We start from the raw sequence: 20,130 nt of genomic DNA, 5'->3' as shown, positions 1-20,130 counted from the left end.
CTTCATCCTCAAACTAAAATAAATTAAATAATTAATAAAGAATATGATTCTCCTCATGTTGAATTTTGTAATCAGTTTATAAAACACTATCACCTACTTTTTATTTAGCAAGAAATGTGTTTTCAAAAAGGACTGTAACATATTAACACCAGGTCATGTAACTATGTTTAATTCTTTTCTTTCTTTCCATCATGTTTTTTCTGTATTGAACATGTTTAACTTTTGAGACAAGGAAAAACAAAGATCAGGATACCTGAAAACCAAAAGAAAAAAATTTCCCACAGCAATTAAAAAGCAAACTATTTTATTTATGGTATTTCTTCTCTTTATTTGATAGGCTTTTGAACACAGGAGTTTAGATTAACAAAGACTGGGTTTGTTTGAATCACGGCTCTACCACGTACTACTTGACTTTGCAAAAGTTATTTATTCCTCAGAACAATAAAATTTCCTCATCTGCAAAACTGAGTAACACAAAAGGTTACCATGAGGATTAATTATAAATTGCTCTTATAGCACAATCTAACCAATAGATGACACTATATATTGATTTTTTGAACAAATAATCTTAAATATTTACCAGAAGCATCTTTTCCAACTGCGACAAAGCTATCATGAACAGCAGTGATAAGTGTATTTGCGTATTTGGAGAAAAAAGAAGAGGTGCTGATTAACGGATGTTCAAGTGGCTCTAGAAGAGGAAAAAGAAACAATTATGTAAAACCAAAGTTTTACAAAATAAACTTCTCAATATAAAATTTTACGTGGTCTGACATGTTTTATATTGAAAAAACTTATTTCATATAGAATTATAAAATCTTTTTATTGAATAGTATTTGCCCTAAATGCAAACTATCTAGAAATTTTAGTTGTACATTCCAACTTATATACAAATAATTTTTGCAAACGACACTACCTAATGATTGGTAGACTCATTTTAAGTTTTAAAAAAAATATTAAGCCCTGCCTTGTGTGGCTCAGTGGATTGAGAGCCATCCTGTGAACCATAAGATCACCAGTTTGATTCCCAGTCAGGGCACATGGCTGGGTTGCAGGCCAGGTCCCCAGTTGAGGGCATTTGAGGGGCAATCAATCAATGTTTCTCCCACACATGAATGTTTCTCTTCCTCTCTTTCTCTCTCCCTTCCTCTCTCTCTGAAAATAAATAAAATCTTTAAGAATAAAAAGAACATGCTACAAAAAATTAACTAAGAAATCTTTAAGCTCATTTCTAAAATCATTCCAGTACCAGTCAAATTCCCCTAGTGCACTCTGTTCTGAACTGTTTTAATAAATGAAATTATTTGAAAAACGATTAAATACCTAAGCTCAGTACAAGTTTGTTTTGCTTAGCAAAACTCAAGATTTCTGGACCCAAAAAAAAATGAAGTAGCATTTCAAGTCCTAAAAGTTGAATAGAGGGGATTGTGGCCATCACACCAAAATTTGAACTCAAGTTCATCCGGGGGGTCACAGAGGCTCCATATGGGGAAGCACCTTTAAAACAAAACAAAACACAAATTATATAAGCTTAAATTATCTATTAAAATGAATATATTTTGTTTACTCCCTTTAAATGAAACGTAGCATTAGATGTAAATAGTGTGTTTCCCTAATAAAAATGGAAAGTTTTTGTCAAAACCCACAACAGTGTTCCAATTAAATAATCTAACTAGGTTAAGAACATGATTAGTGTTACACACCATTTAAATGAATATAATTCTCATCGGCATTTATCCACATACTGAATTATTAAAATTCAGACATTCCTTAAACTTAAATATAAAAATATATACATTTGGATCACAATAGCTAATAGAAAATAATAATAGCAATAATTATCTTTCAGTGGTATTCATTCTCAGCCACATTTCTTATATCTGTTAAGATCTGTTGTTTTTAAAAATATCCATGAAGATTCTGGTTCTGAAACATACACGATAGTCTGTAATACACTTCACATGTGCTAAAAAAAGGCTGGTATTTCCAACTACAACAATGTGATTATTACAGAGAACATTTAACACATACAGAAAACAATGAAGAATATGTAATGGACTTTGCGATGGGGGGCCAAAATCATGAAGTGCTTCATTTTATGTGAGAACACTCAACAAAATCTTCAGTCAAAGCAATTTTTAAAAAAGATGTAACAAGTATGTCTATCTCTTACCTTTATGTTGAGGGGTCATAGGGGTTAGGCCTGGAGAAGTAGCTACACGAGATGAATGAGGTGAAGCATTAGTATCAATGCTTATTGTGCTCTGAATCAGGGGCACACAAACCTATTGGAGTAACAGTAATAAAAAGAGATATCTGTAAACTGCATAATTTTCATATTTTTAAAAAGTCCTACACAATACAGTTAATTTAAGAGGTAGTCTAAATTCTTTTAATATGTTGAATTTTATGGGCTGTTTCAATGAACAGGCTTAAAACTGAAATTTGGAAAAGTAAGCATTTTTATTAAACTATATTGCCCCAAATGAGTACTATCTGTAAATTTCAGTTATAAATTCCAAATTATACACAAATAATTTTTGCAAATAACATTACCTGATTTTTAATGCAATTGGCAGACTTCCTTTAAGCTTTTTAAAAACACATGCTAAAAATATATTACGATAAATTCAAGCTCATTTCTAAAATCATTCCAGTACCAGTCAAATCTAGCCAATGAATTACGCCAATGAATGTGTGGGACAACTGGGTAAGATTAGCTTAAAAGAACCCTCCAATGGTGGAATCTGAAAAAAATTATGATTCCAATTACATATTACTATCAATGTCCAATTTTAATTAGTTCATCTTCTACCAAATTTAAAATCCTTAATATATTAAAAAATTTTTAAACTTGCGAAAAATTTCAAGTACATTTAAAGTCTCCCTTTCTAAGAATACACTCCCTGCTTATGTTATTTATATAGACTAGAAAGCAAGGACTACAGATCCAAAAGTAAAATTTCCTTGAAAATCAAAGATAAGCAATAAAGACATTTTAAAAAGTTATCAGACCTGTCCTTTTTTATTTCACTTTAAAAAATCAAAAATGAAGGATAGGATTAATTATAAAAATAAAGAGGTACATATAAGATTAAGTCTGTGTCTAAATGTCCAAAAGGATATCAAAATCCAAAGGAATTTGTAAATTATTTGCAACAATACTGAAAAGCTATAATAGGATTTAAATTGGTTGTCACTAGATAGCCTAGAAAAAGGAGATAAAAGAAGTAAGAATTAATCCAATTTTGTTATCAACCCAGTGTAGCCCTTGATTTCTATTTCAAAAATACTAAATCTACTCTCAATTATATTCTAAGCCCCACGGAATTCCTTTTAAAAAATCTTCATAATGTCCCTAAAAAATAGAGAGTATCCTTTGAGGGAAAGGAATTCAAGTTTGCGTTAAGAAAAAAAGATCTCATACACTGTGGTCTACTAACACATAGCAAAAATAACACTGAAAGATTAAAGAACACATTAATTAAAAAAAAAACCCACGAAGTATTACAGTCAACACTTGTAATGTTACCTGTTCAAAATTAGCAGGAAGATGAGGTCCAAGTCTCATTAGCAAATACCACCAGACTTCTAATTTTGTTAGTGCTAAAGCTTCTGTTCTCACATGGATGGAACTCAAAGGCTGCATTAACAACTTCAGTCTTTTCGCACTACATAGTATTTCTTAAAAGAGAATGAAATAAGCACCCAGGTAAAAAAACATTAAGAGCTAAAAATTCAATTTTAAGATTGAATATGCAATAGTCTCCTTTTACCATAGAAAGAGAATTTAAAAATATATTTTTTGAATCAACAGTGAGCTGTTCCCATTTCACCTGAAAAGTTTCACCTGACAAACTCCAGTAAGCTTAGAAAACAACACTTAGGAAGGCAACAACAAAAAAGGTGTAAGTACATTTATTAAATACTGGGCACAAGGGGTGATTTTGCAATCAAGGGACATTGGCAATGTTTACAATATTTTTGGCTGTTACAACTCGAGAGGCAAGGGTAAGGAGAATGCTACTGGCATCTAGAGAATGGGCTGCATCCAGGGGATAGTACTAAATACACCAAGTGGTCCTCCACAACAAACTGTCTAGCCCAATATGCCAAACATTGAGAAATTGTCCAAGCTGCTTTAGTATTTTCATTATCCTTATTTAACAGGTAAAAAATAAAGGCATATATTTTACATCCTGTCAAAAAGTTATTTTTAAACTTTACTAGTAATTTACTTTATTATGCATTATACCTGTTGTTGCCATTAGATTTTGGAAACCTAAATAGATTTATTTAGAATCAGATGTACTCTACATTTACAATAATCAGATTAAAGTTCAGCATAAAAATTAAATCCAATTCTTTAAATAAAATATTATCAGAAGTATGTGAATATGTTAAGTTTAACTGGAAATATATAAAAGACAGTCTGTGCTCAAGTAACTTATTAAAAAGACTTAAGAAGTTAGAAATAAGTGTAAAGCCATGTATTTGGTGAGATGACATTCATTAATGTTTTCTTACAACTCTTTTGCCATTCAGCTTTTAATTAACCTTTCCATAAGAAAATAAAGTCAGACCACTGTGAGAACAAATGCTCTAATCCTTTGTTTATGAGAGGAGCTACACAATAAACCCCTATAGCATGATTGCCAATTGTGATACAATTATCCATTCATTATCTTTTAGTTATAAGGCCTGCTTTCACTCATGACAGTGATGGGTGCCCAATTTTGACTTCTTTATCTAGTCTCCTGTTTAGCCATTCTATTCAGTGAGACTTAAGTGGCAGTGCATGCAGAATTTCTAGAACGCGTATTATACATTTCAGCTCTGCCTTTCCTCCTTCCTATAGAGTACAACTAAGGTATATTGAAGATGACGGAATAGAAAGTTAGGCATCTGATTCCTTAATGACTTCCTGGGTCCATAAAATACCAGTCATAGACTTTCTAGCTCTGGACTTACTTTACCTTCTTTAAGCCCCTCCTATTTATGATGTAACACTCAATACATTTAGTCCTGAACATTATCTCATGGTGGTAGTTCATAAACAACAACAAAAAGAAACATTTCCATTAAAACTGGTACCTGGCTACACGCTTTTACCAATATTTTCAATAAAAGCAATTATGTTTAATGCAAATAATCACCTTCTAAATCACATTTAAAAAGGAAGAAAAGGATTAATGGTCTTTGGTAGAAAAACAAATACAGAATGATGTCAACATTACTTAGCAGATCTGGTAAATATACAGTATCAATTATACCTAAGATTAAGTTACCCAGTGAAGTAGGTACTAATGCTGACCCACTTCTGGGCTAAATATTCTTTCTCATATATATCAACCACCTTCGATAGATAATAGGAGGCGAAAGTTAAGGTAAATTAAAGGGAATCACTTGTATATATTAATGTTAACCTACCATTAAGTTGATCAGTCATTGATAGGTTTGTTCCATAATCACGATTATTTCCTATCTATTGATCATGTGACCTTTGGTAAATTACTTAATCTCTCCAAAATAGTAACAATATTTACTATCTCAGGTCCACTGTGATGATTAAATGAGAGATTGGTAAAGTGGTCAACTAAAATGTAAGCATGTACTAAGAAGCCACAATGGTACTTGTCATTTTGTTCACTTTTTGAACATAAATATTCAGATTTTAAAATATTACTTACCTGGATTTAACGCAAAATTATCTATTAAACTCTTCCAAGCAATAAAAGCTATTTTTTTAATTATGGGTGCTCCACTACGAAATCCCAGTTCTTCCAGCTGTAATAGGGAATTAATAAAACTCCCACTTCGATGCAAGGTCTAAAAAGAAAAAATCATTAAAAAGTTATTTACCTGCCTAAAACAATACATAAGGCACTAGTATCATTCACTGGTCTAATTCAATCAATTCAACTATGGAAAAGTCTTAGGAATTTAAATTTTAAATAGTACCAAATTCTGTATGTACATTCAAAATTCAAGATCACAAGATATAAAGCTCCATGAAGCAGGTAGTAAATAACACAAAGCATTTCTAAAATATTAGAGAAAATTAGGAAGATAAATACCAGTTTTACCAACATTAATACCAAAAAGGAAATGTTTATATGAAAAAATAATATTAGTATTAAAAAAATGTTAAACCCTGAAACTAATAAAAACTGTCTTTTCAAACACAGTAAAATAGACAAGAAAAATGGTTAAGTGAAAAAATGCATAAAGGACAAGTAAACATGCATCTTGAGAGAAAATACAAAGAAAGAGAAAATATTGCCCTGGCCAGCATAGCTCAATTGGTTGGGCATCGTCCCACAAACTAAAGGATAGAAGATTAGATTCCCAGTCAGGGCACATGCCTAGGTTGCAGGTTCGGTCCCTGGCTTGGGCACCTACAAAAAGTAACCGATTGATGTTTCTCTCCCTGTCTTTCTTCCCCACTTTCCTAAAATCAATAAACATGTCGAGTGAGGATAGTGGGGTTATAGGAGCTACTATAAAGGACACAAGGACAAAATCAAAGGGGAGGGTAGAGGTGGGGGAAGGAGGTGGGACTGGCTGGGGTGGGGTGGAGGGAAAGGGAGAAAATGCAGACAATTGTAACTGAATAAAAATAAATTAATTAATTAAATAAAAAACATTAACAGTCATAAGTAGATATAAACTACATATAATCTGAACAGAGTATGAACAACAACAGAAAAAACCTGGCTTAGACAATCACAAGGAACTCACAAGAAAGCTCCTGGAGCTGATGAAATTAGTACAACAATGTTTCAGAGTAGATCAACACCTGAAAATCAGTTGTATTTCTATACATTAGCAACAATCTTGAAGAGGAAGTTCGGAAAGAAAGCACTTCTATCTACAATAGCACTTAAAAAGAATTACTTAATAATAAACCTAAACAACTGGTGAAAGACTTGTACACTAAAAGCTACAAAAAGCACTGCTGAAAGAAATCTAAAGAGACTTAAATAAGTATAGAAAACAAAATTGGAGCTCTGGCTGTTGTGGCTCAGTGGATTGAGAACTAGCCTGCAAACCGAGAGGTTGTTGGTTTGATTCCCAGTCAGGGCACATGCCTGGGTTGCAGGCCAGGTCCCTAGTTGGGGATGTGTGAGGGTAACAGATCCATATTTCTCTCACACATCAATGTTTCCCTCCCTGTCTCCCCCCTTCTCCTCTCTCTAAAATCTCTTAAAGTTAAAAAAAAAAAAAAAGTTGACTTCTAAACTTACTACAAAACTGTAGTAATTAAAACATATGGTAGTGGACTAGGGTAGCTCAGCTGGTTACAATGTTTTCCCAATACACCAACGTTGACCAACGTTGCAGGTTTCATCTCTAGTCAGGGCACATTCAGGAAGCAACTAACTAAAGTATAAATAAGTGAAACCATAAACTGAGGTCTGTCTCTCTCTATTCAATTAAAAAAAAGAAATACGGTAGTGGTACAAGAACAAATAAACCCTTCCATATATTGTCAATTGGTTTTACAAGTGTGCCTAGACCTTTCAATAACAAAAAATCTATTCAACAAATAGTCTGGGAAAATTAAATATCCACAGGCCAAAAACTGAAGCTATACTCTTGCTTTATTTATATACACAAAAAAATTCAAAATGGATCAAAGATCAAAACACACAAACTAAAACTATAAAGCTCCTAGAAGAAAACATAGGGGAAAAGATTAATGCACTGGATTTGGAAACAACTTCATAGATATGACACAGAATGCACAGATAACAGTTATCAATTATCTAATTTATGTGCACTTCATCAAATTTAACTTTTATGCATCAAAGGATACTATCAAGAAAGTGAAGACAACCTACAGAATGGGGAAAAAATATTTGCAAATGATGTCTGATAAAGAATTAATATCCAGAATAAAGAACTACAACTTAACATAAACCAAACCACCCAATTTAAAAATGGGCAAAGGCTGGGCATGTAAAGTACAGCACAGGAAATACCTTGTAATAAGTGTGTACGGTGGTGACAGGTAGTAAACCATTTTGTAAGGTACATGGTTGCTAACAACTATACCGTATACCTGAAACTAATACAAGATACTCAATGTAAAATAAACTGTAATTGAAGAATAAAATTTAAAAAATAAATACTACTTTCACAGGAAAACCTAGAGAAAATAAATTAAAAATTTAAGAATATAAATAAAAAAATAAAAACGGACAAAGGTTTTCCTGTCATCTGAGTTGTGTGGAGTCAGCTCATGGATCTCTGGGATCCACAACCTTAAGGCTTCTTTACCAAGCAGTTGGGCTGCCATCACTATGCCACAAAGTGAACATACTGAGCTACCACCATAAACACTATAGATGTTACTTGAATTATCATGAGAAAAAGAGAAAGACGAAAAATTGAGAGGTTCATAAGTGTTCCAAGAGGTCAGACATGCCGAGTCTGAAGGCTGAGTGCTACTGTAAATAGCACCACAATAAGTAAACAAAAGACTATTAATATTAAGATGCATGAAAATAGAAACACCAAACAAAACAATGATGAAAAGACTCCATAGAAAAGAGTACCTGCCATCCTGCTGGATACAGAGGGACAGTACAAGCTTACTTTGAGTACTTTCAAATAAAAAAGAGAAAGTGGGAAAATCCCTCTGCCAGGTTCACACCCATGGAGAAATAGAAATATTAAGTTATTGGAACAGGAAAGAGAAAGGAAAATGTATGAAAGAGGTTGGGTATTAAATTCAGCTGTTGAAAATAGCTATATGTAAAAATTACCTAAATAGAAGATTCCTTAAGCCAATGGACTTATGTTTTAACAAGGTCCACATAACACGTAAGTGAAAAGTCACCTTGTGCTCGTCAATACAGAGTGTGCAGAAAAATTCCTCATCCCTACTATATACAACTTAGGGTATTACTACCACAGGTACTGAGATGAAACGTGGGCAATTTGGGCCTTGTGATACAAGGAAGCAAAGTCATTTGGGGGAAATAGGCCTCAAACAACAATCCTGAAAATGATGGATATGTAAATGCAATTACACTGGCTTGACAGGTGTTTCACACAACCAACTCCTTATAATTATTGAAGACTACAAACCAGTAAGAAAAACCACCATTATGATGTTTCTGAATCCTACCCAATAGTCTTATATGTCCATAATCATCAAGAGAACTATTTATCATACTGAAAAAAAACATTAAAATGGTCCAATTAAAAAAAAAGCTATTATCCAAAAGTGGGAAAATAACAAGTTTTGACAAGGATGTGGAGAAATTTGAACCCTTGTGCATTACTGGTAGGAGTGTACAATGGCGTGACCACAGAGGTTGGAGGTTTCTCTAAAAGTTCAACATAAATCTATCATGACCCAGCATTCACTCTTATGTACGTATCCAAAACTACTGAAAGCAGAGAATCCAACAGATATCTGTACACCAACATTCACAGCAGCATTATTCATAATCACCAAAAGGTGAAAACAAGCCAATATCCATCAACAAATGCATGGATAAACAAAATGAGGTACATACACATAAAGTATTATTCTGCCTCAAGAAGGAAATTTTAATGTGCTACATGGCTGGACCTTTAAAAAATTATGCTTAGTGAAATAATACACAGAGGGGCAAATATTATAGATTTACACTTATATCAAGTACCTAGAATTAGTAAATCCATACAGACAGAAAGTACAATTTACCAGGAGATGTAAGGAAAGGAACAGAGGGAATAATTGCTTAATGTAGTAGATTCTTTGTCGGGGATAATGAAAAAGTTCTGGGTATAAATAGAGGTGATGTTTATACAACTTATGAATGTATTTAATGCCACTGAACTGTACACTTAGGATGCTTTTAAGAATTATATTTACCACAATAAAGAAAAACATATACTCTTCTCTCAAGGAAATCTGGCTTACAGATAGAACATACAGTCAATTCTTATTCAAGACAGTTATGTTTTATTAAGTCATCTTGAATACCGTATTTAGGAATACTGAGCCATCACTCCTAGGAAAAATGCAGTTAGGTTCCTGTCACCTTGGTTTCAACCAATCAATACACAACCTTGTTGTATGTTTATTTTTTAAAAGACAACTTACTTAGTATACAATCATGCAATGCTCAACAGGGATTCGTTCCAACAAACACATGAGGCAATTTTGTCATTGTGTCAACATTATAGAGTGCACACACACAAACCTAGATGGTATAGCCTACTACACACCTAGGCTATGTGGTACAGTCAAATTCCTTGGCTAGAGACCTGTACACAGCGTGCTACTACACAACACACGAGGTTTTAAATCAAGCACAAGAGAAAATGATGTGATCAAGAGATGAGGTAAGCCCAAGATGTATGAGGTTGCTGGCAGGGTAACACGGCATACTATTTTATAGCCAACTTTTTTTTAGTAAGTAGAAAGAGTACATTCTAAAATAATGGTTAGTATAATAAATACTTAAACCAGTAACCATCATTTATTATCAGTATCGAGTATTATGTACCATACATAACTATATGTGATACACTTTGATGTAACTGGTAATGCAGGTTTGTGGGCACCACCACCGCAACCACACAATGTCACTAAGCAACAGGAATTCTCAGGTCCATTACAATCTCATGGGACCACCATCGTATATGCAATCCACTGCTGACCTTAACATTGTTAATGCAGTACACAACGATACATCACTATTTCACTAACACTGAACTCCTGGCCAGGAGCACTATAACTGATGCCTGAATAAAGCTTATCTAACACCCCTATTTTCTATATTAGGCACAGCAGTCTTCCTATACTTAGGAACTGCAGACAGCCCTTCAACACTACACTTGGGGCCATCAAAAGGGGCAATCATTGCCCTTTGGCGAGTGGCTCAGTTGGTCGGAGTATTGTCCTATACACTGAAAGGTCTTGGGTTGGATTCCCAGTCAGGGCACATACCTAGGTTGCAAGTTCGATCCCTAGTCAAGGCACATGCCAAGAGGTAACCCATGCAAGAGGCAACAAATCAGAAGTTGTTTCCCTCCCCTCCCTCTTTCTAAAATCAGTAAGCATGTCCTCAGGTGAGGGCAAAAAAATGTAATCAAGAAAAAGCACAAAATGTGAAAAATGTGGCACTAAATGCATCATGAAAAGGACATTTAAATGACATAGACAGCTCAAACAAAAAGGCAAAGCATAACCGTCCTTATTCAAGGTCAGCTGGGAACAAATGCACTGGGGAACTCAAATTTATTTGCTACTCTGCATGTCTGTTATACACACAGGTAATAACTTTAGGTAATTATATAGCCCAAGAACTGATATTGTGTTTACAAACATATTTTGGTGGACAGATATATCTGTATATTTAGTGAACAGTTATCATATTGGCATGATAATAAGGATCAACTATACAATGTAAATGAAGTTAAGAAATGAAAGTTTTTGGCATATAAAACTGTGAACTGTTCTTTAAATGTGGACTTACCTTCCCAAGAAGTTTGACAAACAAAGGCCATAATTTTAAAACATAAGTCTCATTTTTACTCATAAATAGCTTTTGGAGTTCTGAAAGTAACTTCTGCAAACAAAAGAAAAAATATTTACCAAAAGGATTCTTGGGAAGGAAAAAACACACAATATCAAATTGGCTGATTGTCTCAGTTAAATAACTTTACCCAATGTTTTATTAGGAAAACTTTCACACATATAGCAAAGCTGAGAGTTTTATAATAAATATCCAAATATAAATACCCATTAATATTTTACTGTGCTTGTCTTATCACGATCTAGCCATTCTTGCATCCATTAATCCAGCTTAATTTTTTTCTACCAATATTCTTTCCCCTAACAACTTTAACATACATACCATCAATTGAAGTTCAAATGACAACGTTTTAACTTCTCACTCTGATAACTTTAAAAATACATTAATAGCTTCATGGATAATGGACATCTGAGAAAATTTTAGTTCAAATACATGAAGAATTTTATATATACTCTTAAAAATAATAAACTTATCAGAATTAAAAAAAAACTTGCAAAGGTAAGTGATACGTTATCAGACTCCAAATATTACCATTAAGTAAGTTTTAAAAATGAACAAACAAAACCCCAGAATTTAGACTGGAAGGCCCCCCCACTGTCTGGATTACTGTAGTATGTCTAAATTTCCCCCAGTACGTATAGCATTCCTACACTCAAAACCTTCAAATATGGTTTTCAGTAGAACCCAGAGTCTTATAACAACCCCCAAGGTCCTGTGTGATTTGGCCCCGTTTCTCTAAAATCATCTCCTACTCCTCACTCTTACGATCTCTGCTAACATACTGCCCAATGTTCACTGAATACAACCATCAGAGCTGGGCCTTTTGCTTTCATGGTTCCTCCCAAGAGCTAACTCCTGCATCACCTTCAAATCACTGTTCAAATATCCCATTATTTCTCTTCCCTGACCACTTCACCCTTCCTCTTCAATGATACTCTCTCCATCCCCACTGTTCTCCATAATGTTCTTTACTTAGTTTACTATATACTTTATTATCTCTTCCACTAGAAAAATAAACTCCCCAAGTTCCTTTTGTTCACTGGCATATTCAGTGCCTAAAACACTCAGCATATAATAGGTGCTCAATAAATACTTGTTACAAGAAAAAGGATTAAAAAACCTAAAGTCCGAGGCAAATAACTGCTTTAGGGAATTATACATAGTAGATGCACTTATGTGTATCAAACTTTTAACTGTTGGGATTATGCTAAAACAAGCCAAATAGCACTGAACTAGTTAATATTCTCCCTTTTCCCAAAATGCAATCCCTTCCAATCACCATTCACTGAGGATGGAATAAAATGATTGGATCACAGTAATACTGAATAGACAGCTGACCTCACTGTAATGAAGGACCAGTATGTCTACACTAATTAAGCAATTGTGTTTTAATTCGAAGAGGAATCTCCTAGATCATAATACAATTATACCAATATGAGCCCTAAGCTTGGTGCAGAACCTTACAATGTACTATTCAAAACATCCTTACACAAAGTAATACTTACAGTAGTCATAAGCTGCTCTGTGATAGATGCTATTTCTTGTTGTTTCTGAAGCAACAAGGGCATTCCCATCTCTAAAGCAGTTGCTCCCCGCAAATGTACCTTTTGGGCCGAATGAACAACTAAAGGTATGACCAGTTTTGCCCACCTAACTGACTCTTCTCCCATTTGAACTGGGGCTTGCTCAATTAGCCTATAATGGAGAAATCAATGAATAATTTAGTTTGACCTCAACTTCTACATCTAAACTACCAGGAAAATAAGTGGCAGACAGAAATATGCATAGTAGAGTCCATTAGTTTTAGAATATGTACATATATGTATACACACAAAAAAGATCAAATTTTTACATGCTAATTTTTTAGATTTCAGTATTATTATTTTTAAAATAAGAACATATTTTGTCTTCTTTTAAAATTTTTTAAATATTAATTACTTTTATATAATTAAATTCAACATTCTTATAGGACAGCCAGAGAGCTATAATATAATGTGAGCATCAACCAGGACACCAGAACAACCTAAGTAGTTAGAGCAAATAACTCAGCTATGGAAGAAAAATTTAAAACAGAGAGAAGACAAAGCTTATCAACAAAGTCTGTGCTGATAACATGTCCATTACAAAAAGCAGGGATGAGCAGAAGAAAGTAGAGGATTTTCTGGTTCTTCCCGATAGGCACTGTTAAGGACATCCTAAATATGCCCTATAGACCTCACTTGGGAGTGTACATTATTTTCTAAACTTGCAAAAGCTTTAACAGAATTTTTAAATCCAGAATTATGTTAGCAACAGCAGCCTAACCAAGACTTTAAGACTATCTCAGTAAAAACAAAGAAACCAACTAACTTTTAAGCACATCTACTTCCTTCTTCTTCCTGTTACTTTTTGTTGATACTTTTAGTCTAGAAGTCATTTCCTTCTTTCAATGTCTAACCCAAACTCAAGTCCCAAAAGTTCACTCCTTAAAAGTAAATTCTAAATTTCCTGAAACGATTCTTCCAATTTGCAGAGCATCCAAATTCATACCTTATGATGACATTTAATGCTTCATAATCAACAACAGCAGAATGCATCTCTCCTCTATTAAATACTACTTCTAATGAATCAATTGTACTGGATACCTAAAAGACAGAACGAAACAAATACAAATCAAATAAGCATGAATTTTTAAAATGGCCTGTAGTTAAGAAGACATATGAAAACTATACTCACTACTTTGCCAACAACTTCAGTGGGAAATGTCTGCTTGGATATCACCCAAAGCGCCCTAGTACATACATTTTTGTCTGAACTCTTAACAGTATCATTCAATTTTGAAAGCAGTTCTTGAATATTTTTCTCTGAAAAACAAGCAGCTTTAATTATGTGCAATAGTTTCCATCCTTTAAAATGTCAAATATAAAGAGAAAAATATATTCTTCACTGTCAATAAATTAAATGCATATCCACAGAAAAAGACCAGAGAACCAATGCTGCTATCAAATTTTTCTTCCCCAAACACAAAAATAGGTAAGATAGAAGGGTATATTTAGAGAAAACGGTAGACTCTAAGTCAGATTATTTTGTGCAATTAAAGTAACTTTAGGTATCACCAGCAGGTTTGGACATACAAGATAAATTTTGACAAGATGTTATGAACTCTACATCTATGCTCCAAAATGAACAACTCCTACTTTAGATTGCTAACATCTCTACACAGGATGGGCCAAAATTAGGTTTATAGTTATGAGTATGGAAAAGTTTATTCTTCTATTATTTATTAATTACTTCATTATTTTTCTTACAAACAACTGTTACCTACTTTTGCCTCACCCTGTATATAAGAAAGGGCAGAAACTTTTCCCTCAGGAAAGACATGGTTACAACTTTCTAACATCTTTATTCCCTATTCCTGATTTCCCCTCTCTAAAGATCATCTCCTAGGTTTCCTTTACCATGGCAAACTACTATCTTTAGCGCAACGATTAAGATTAAATTGAAAACTTAGAAAGCATCAGGTCAGTCTTCTATTTCAATACCACTTTTAGTTCTAAATCATCCCACTTACCACTATGTAAAAACATTTCAATGCAGCATATGCCTATGTATATGCTTACAGAAAATAAATGACCATCTAAATTATTAACTTCCACCCTGGCTGAGCATTGGCCTGCAAACCAAAAGGCTGCTGGTTTGATTCCTGGTCAGGGCACATACCTGGGTTGAGACAGGCCCTGGTTGGGGACATGCAACAGGCAACCAATGGATGTTTCCCTCACACATCAATGTTTCTCTCCCTCCCTTTCTCCCTCCCTTCCCCTCTCTCTAAAAATAAATAAAAATTTTTTAAAAGATTAAAAAAAATTATTAACTCCCAAAGCAAGTAAGTGTTTTACAAAGGAGAAAGTTCAATTTTCATAGTAATTATTATAAATAGACTTATTTTAGAGCAAATTTTATCATTATCAAAGGGCTATATCTAAGAAAGACACTTTCCAATGATAATCTAAACATCTTTCTTGAAAGCAAATCCTAAACTATAAGTTATATATCTAACAGAGGTAACAGTACTTTTAACAATATCTAAAGTATATACTTATAAACTTCAAAATATTAAGTCATAATAAATACCTACCTGATAATCCTGAGGTAATTTTGGGATTATATAAACAAAATCCCAAGGCTTGCAGAGCAGCACAACTGAGCTCTGAGTTTTCACTGGAAATGTGAGTCTATAAAAACAAACAAACAAAATCACCAACTTGTTACAAATGAGTACAATTGTGAATCGGTGTCTAGAGAGGAAAATTTGATTGAAAATCAAAATTACATTTTAATATAATCAATCAACAAATCTTTGAAAGTAGATAAAATAAGATCAGCAGGCCATGTATGTGTTACACACACACACAGCATAGCAAAGAGGGAAACTAGATAAAAGATCAACTGAATAAAGAACATTTTTCTTAAAAGATAAAGAACATCTCCACATACCTGAAAGCAAAGAAAAAGCCAAGAAATGGAAAATGCTAAAGACACTAGACAGGAAATAAATAGGAGCAAAGCCCTTCTTTCTACAAAGGGAAAGCAAAAGACTCAAACACAAAAGCTGAAACCCTAGCATTAACGTGGAAGGGGTGGGGGGGGGGGCAGGGAGGGCAGGTAGTTGAAATGTAGCATTTACCGCAAGGAGATTTAAACATCTCAATCTTAAAAAAAAAAAAAAAAAAATCCCTGCTTTTAAGTCAGAATTTGAATCCATGTTCACCTCGAATTCAAAGTCCAACCCATATTATGTACGTAAAAGCTATGAATTCCCAAACTTGTCAAATATATCTCCCAACCCTATGACTTGAAACCCTGTCTTTCTTGGTACCTTTCCTATTCCAAAGTGATTTAGGTGCAAATCCCCCCATTTCTCTGAATCAGATATCCTAGGATTCTTCTATTTGTTACTAGTAGGAAGAAAAAATGTTAGTAGTAAATATATGAAAGGGCACTTCCCCAGGACATTGTTTGATTTTATAATTAATCAAACAAAACAACACAAAAACCAATGCCTGGGGCATAAGGGATATTAATCTATTCAGACAACTACAAATACATAAAGCCTTATACACCTAAGACTTTGAGAACTACTTATACATCTCCTGGATAATAGCTAGCATATCTGTAATAAACTTTTATTAAATACATATTGCCTGAGAGGGTTTCTTAAAGGTGTTATGTCTCATCTTCAAGAATGTTGTGGGTTCATGGAAACAATACTAGCAGAATTCTAAGTAGCACATTTCACCAGTATGATTCCTGTTCTGAAAGAATTCAAATATCGTTTTAGTGCTTAGTAATTCACACACAAACCTGTTGATTTTCCTATCAGTAATCACCCATGTACTTCTAAATAGTTACGTTTTAGGGGAGTCAGAAGTTACATGTAGATTTTTGACGGCAAGGGGGAGGGGGTTGGTGCCTCTAAACCCTGTGTTGTTCCTAGTCAATTTTATTCATCAGGCATTTTAGTTATAAAATCTATTTACAAACATCACTATTTGACTCAAAATTCATGCAATTCGGTTCCTGACCCTATACGCTGTTAAATACCAAATATATGAAAATGCATGTTTTCATATCAAATACACTGTCTCATGCTGCTTAACAAAAGGGTTATGTTCTGTGAAGTGCCTCATATGCACCGTTAGGCAATTTTGTCATTGTGCGAACATCATCGAGTACACTTACACAAACCTGGATACAGCCTACTACACGCCTAGGCTATAAGCCTGTACAGTATATTACTGTACAAAACATGAGATTAAATCAAGCACGAAAGAAAATGATGCAATCATGAGACATGGTTAGGTACAAGATGTATGAGGCTGCTGCCAGGATAACAAACACAGCACTGTGTTACACCATACATTTTTTATTGAGCAGAAAACTTATACCCTCAAATAACGATAAAAAGTATAGTAAATACATATACCAGTAACATAGTTATTTATTACCAAGTAGTATGTACTGTACATAATTGTATGCACTATACTTTTATACAACAGGCAGCACAGATTTACAGCAGGAGAAGAATGTGTTCAACTGCAACATTATGAGGTCTACAATATCATTAGGTGATAGGAAGCAACAGGAATTCTTCAGCTCCACTGTAATCTTATGGGACCACTGTTGTATACTCTTTTGGTACAAGTTGTTAACCAAAACATCATTATGTGGAGCATGACGATACTGCTGGACTGTGGTACATGACAATGAAGAAGAATGTGGTAATAATACCACTGATACTATTAACCTAATACCATTAATATCTTGAGCGAATTATTCCATAATAAAGTTCTTGCTTACATGAACAGCATTGATGACTCAACTGAAGAGGTAGGAGATACCTCAAATACCTCAACGTTCAGCCAGAAATCATGCTAAAATATACAACGAATATCTTCATAGAATACTTCTATTAAAAGCAAAAACAGGATCATAAAATTAGGAACTCAAAAGAGATTGAGTTCCACCTCTTAATTCTAAAGACAAGAAAACTGGAAGTTAAGTGTTAGGTAGGTCACAAAGCCACAGTGTAGTCAAATGAGGACAAGAATACAGGTCCTCAGTTTGTGGTTAAATTATACCACCTTCCTATAATCAAGGAATAAAGATAATCTTAATAATCGTGTCTAATCAGGCAACAGCATCTGAAACTAAGCATGTGAGAAGATAAAGAATAGACTAAAAACAGAATGACAGAAATCATTTACTTAGCAGTACATTCCTACAAAAGAAATTAAGAGATAAAATAATCTCTGATCACTGCTTTTAAATGAAAAGGGTTTTGGATTCAAATGGCCTTGGGCAACTTTAGGCAAATTAAACAAATCTCTTCTATAAAGTGAGGATTAAAAAATAACCTCAAAGGGATGTGGAGTTAAATTAAGTGAGAGAAAACTCTACAGTAATTGAGTACTTGATACATGATAAATCTCAAATAGTACTATAATCTGCTTTATTTCATTTAAATTCAAAGTTTTTATGAGTGAACTGGCAAAACTTTTCTCCCAGAAATAAAAACTATTTAATAAATAACAGAGACACACACCTTTAAAACTTCACATAGCCGAGGCAGTTTGTTCTCAATTTCTACAATGACTTCTTTTCCATCTTCTCCAGTAATACGACTTAAAAACAGAAGCAACACAAGTTTATGCAGATGACAGGCACAAAAAACCACTCCCTAAAATATCTGTACAATCTTTTCAAAATTTATGTTAGAATTCTAGCAAATTCACTTGATCTAGAGCTTAAGCTACATAAGTACAGAATGCAATATACATCTGAAGCAAAAAACAAAAAAACAAGAAACACCCTTAGATTTTTGCATCGACAGTGTACAAGTTTGGACAGAGAAACCTACCCCACTTACAAACTCACTAAATCTTTATCGTTCTGTACCAATTGTTATCTTCCCCACGCAAATCCCCAGTCACTACAGAAAACTCAAATGTTTTGCAGGGGAAAAAAAATAAGAACATTTGCAATGAAAATAAAACTCGGGTTACTGCTCTCGATTAAAAAACCAATTCTGGGGTGCTACACTGTCCCAACACAGAAGCGACTTACACGGAAAACCACTCCTCCAGCCTGCCCACTTTCGAGCAAGCTTTTTTTTAATTCTTCGATTGCGAGACGCCGGAGCGGGCTTCCTCATTCCGAACGCGCACCTTAGGCAACGCAGCAGCCGCGGACGCCGCCTGCCACGCACCCTCCCACGCACCCTACGCGTTCGCCCGCAACCCCAGCGTCCTCCCCGCCGCCAGGCTTGTAAAGCACACAAACGCGACTCGGGTGCCCCCCAACTACGTTCTCCCCAAGACCCACCAGAACAGCCACCCCACTCCCAACGGGCCTCACCTTGTCAGAGTAAGGTAAGCGTCGGTCTGCTCTCCAGGGGAGGCGGAGTGGTCTTCCAAAGTCTCCAAGAGCGGCGCGAGGGGGCTCTCATCCGGGGCCGTCATTTTGGCCACCCTGAAGCACCGAACAGAAAGGGAGAAAATCCAGTGACCGATGGAAACGGCCCGGCGCGGCGTGACTCCGGGCCCCGGACCCACGCGCTCACCCTGGGCCTCACAGTCCGACCAACCAAGTCCATCCACACCCCTGGCCCCGGGCGCACTAACCCTAGACGCTAACCTCCTGCGCCTCACTGCCCGCATCCAGGCCCACGGCGCTCGGGCCCAGGCCCTCTCCCGCCAGCACTTTCCCGGGCAGCTTTCAACAGGGGGAGGAGACCGGCGTGGGGCGGGAGAAGCCGTAAGTGAGAGGCGTCTCACCGGGAAGGGGCGGAGGCGGCGCCTAACTGAGGGTTCCGCGCGGCGTTGCCCTGTGACCCCTGTATTTACCCCCACGTCTGAAGATCAGAACTGCGTTCTCTCCGCCTCCGTCCCGCACCTCGCGGACGCGGGCAGGCCTAGACTTTCCCGTCTCGAACTGTTTACTCACGCGTGCAGCGCGCTCCTTCCTAGACCAAGATGGCGGGAGGGGCGGGCCCAGGAGAGCGCGAGAGTAGGCAGGCCTGGCGGGAGAGGCCCGAACGCACGCGCCAGGC

General features: G+C 35.3%; 1 protein-coding gene across 5 annotated transcripts in view; it reads right to left on the bottom strand.

Annotated features, from left to right (window-relative positions):
- The window catches only part of RIF1 (replication timing regulatory factor 1), a 67,229-nt gene extending 47,099 nt beyond the window's left edge, over positions 1-20,130 (bottom strand). For 2 of the 5 annotated variants that reach the window (XM_024574736.4, XM_053918656.1), the window contains exons 1-13: positions 19,716-19,908; positions 19,437-19,550; positions 18,625-18,703; positions 15,658-15,754; positions 14,256-14,383; positions 14,070-14,164; positions 13,046-13,235; positions 11,481-11,573; positions 5,691-5,829; positions 3,533-3,684; positions 2,174-2,285; positions 1,324-1,497; positions 581-691 (exon numbers count right to left, since the gene is read on the bottom strand). In XM_024574736.4, coding sequence (XP_024430504.2) covers positions 581-691; positions 1,324-1,497; positions 2,174-2,285; positions 3,533-3,684; positions 5,691-5,829; positions 11,481-11,573; positions 13,046-13,235; positions 14,070-14,164; positions 14,256-14,383; positions 15,658-15,754; positions 18,625-18,703; positions 19,437-19,550; positions 19,716-19,738 — 1,507 coding nt within the window. In that variant the 5' untranslated portion in view covers positions 19,739-19,908. The other 3 variants (XM_024574607.4, XM_024574674.3, XM_045183016.3) reach the window with 3 other exon arrangements.

This window comes from Desmodus rotundus, chromosome 2 (assembly GCF_022682495.2).
Source record: "Desmodus rotundus isolate HL8 chromosome 2, HLdesRot8A.1, whole genome shotgun sequence".
Taxonomy (NCBI): Eukaryota; Metazoa; Chordata; class Mammalia; order Chiroptera; family Phyllostomidae; genus Desmodus; species Desmodus rotundus.
Note: the sequence above shows the minus strand (reverse complement) of the source record. Positions and strands in the feature narration are given on the sequence as shown.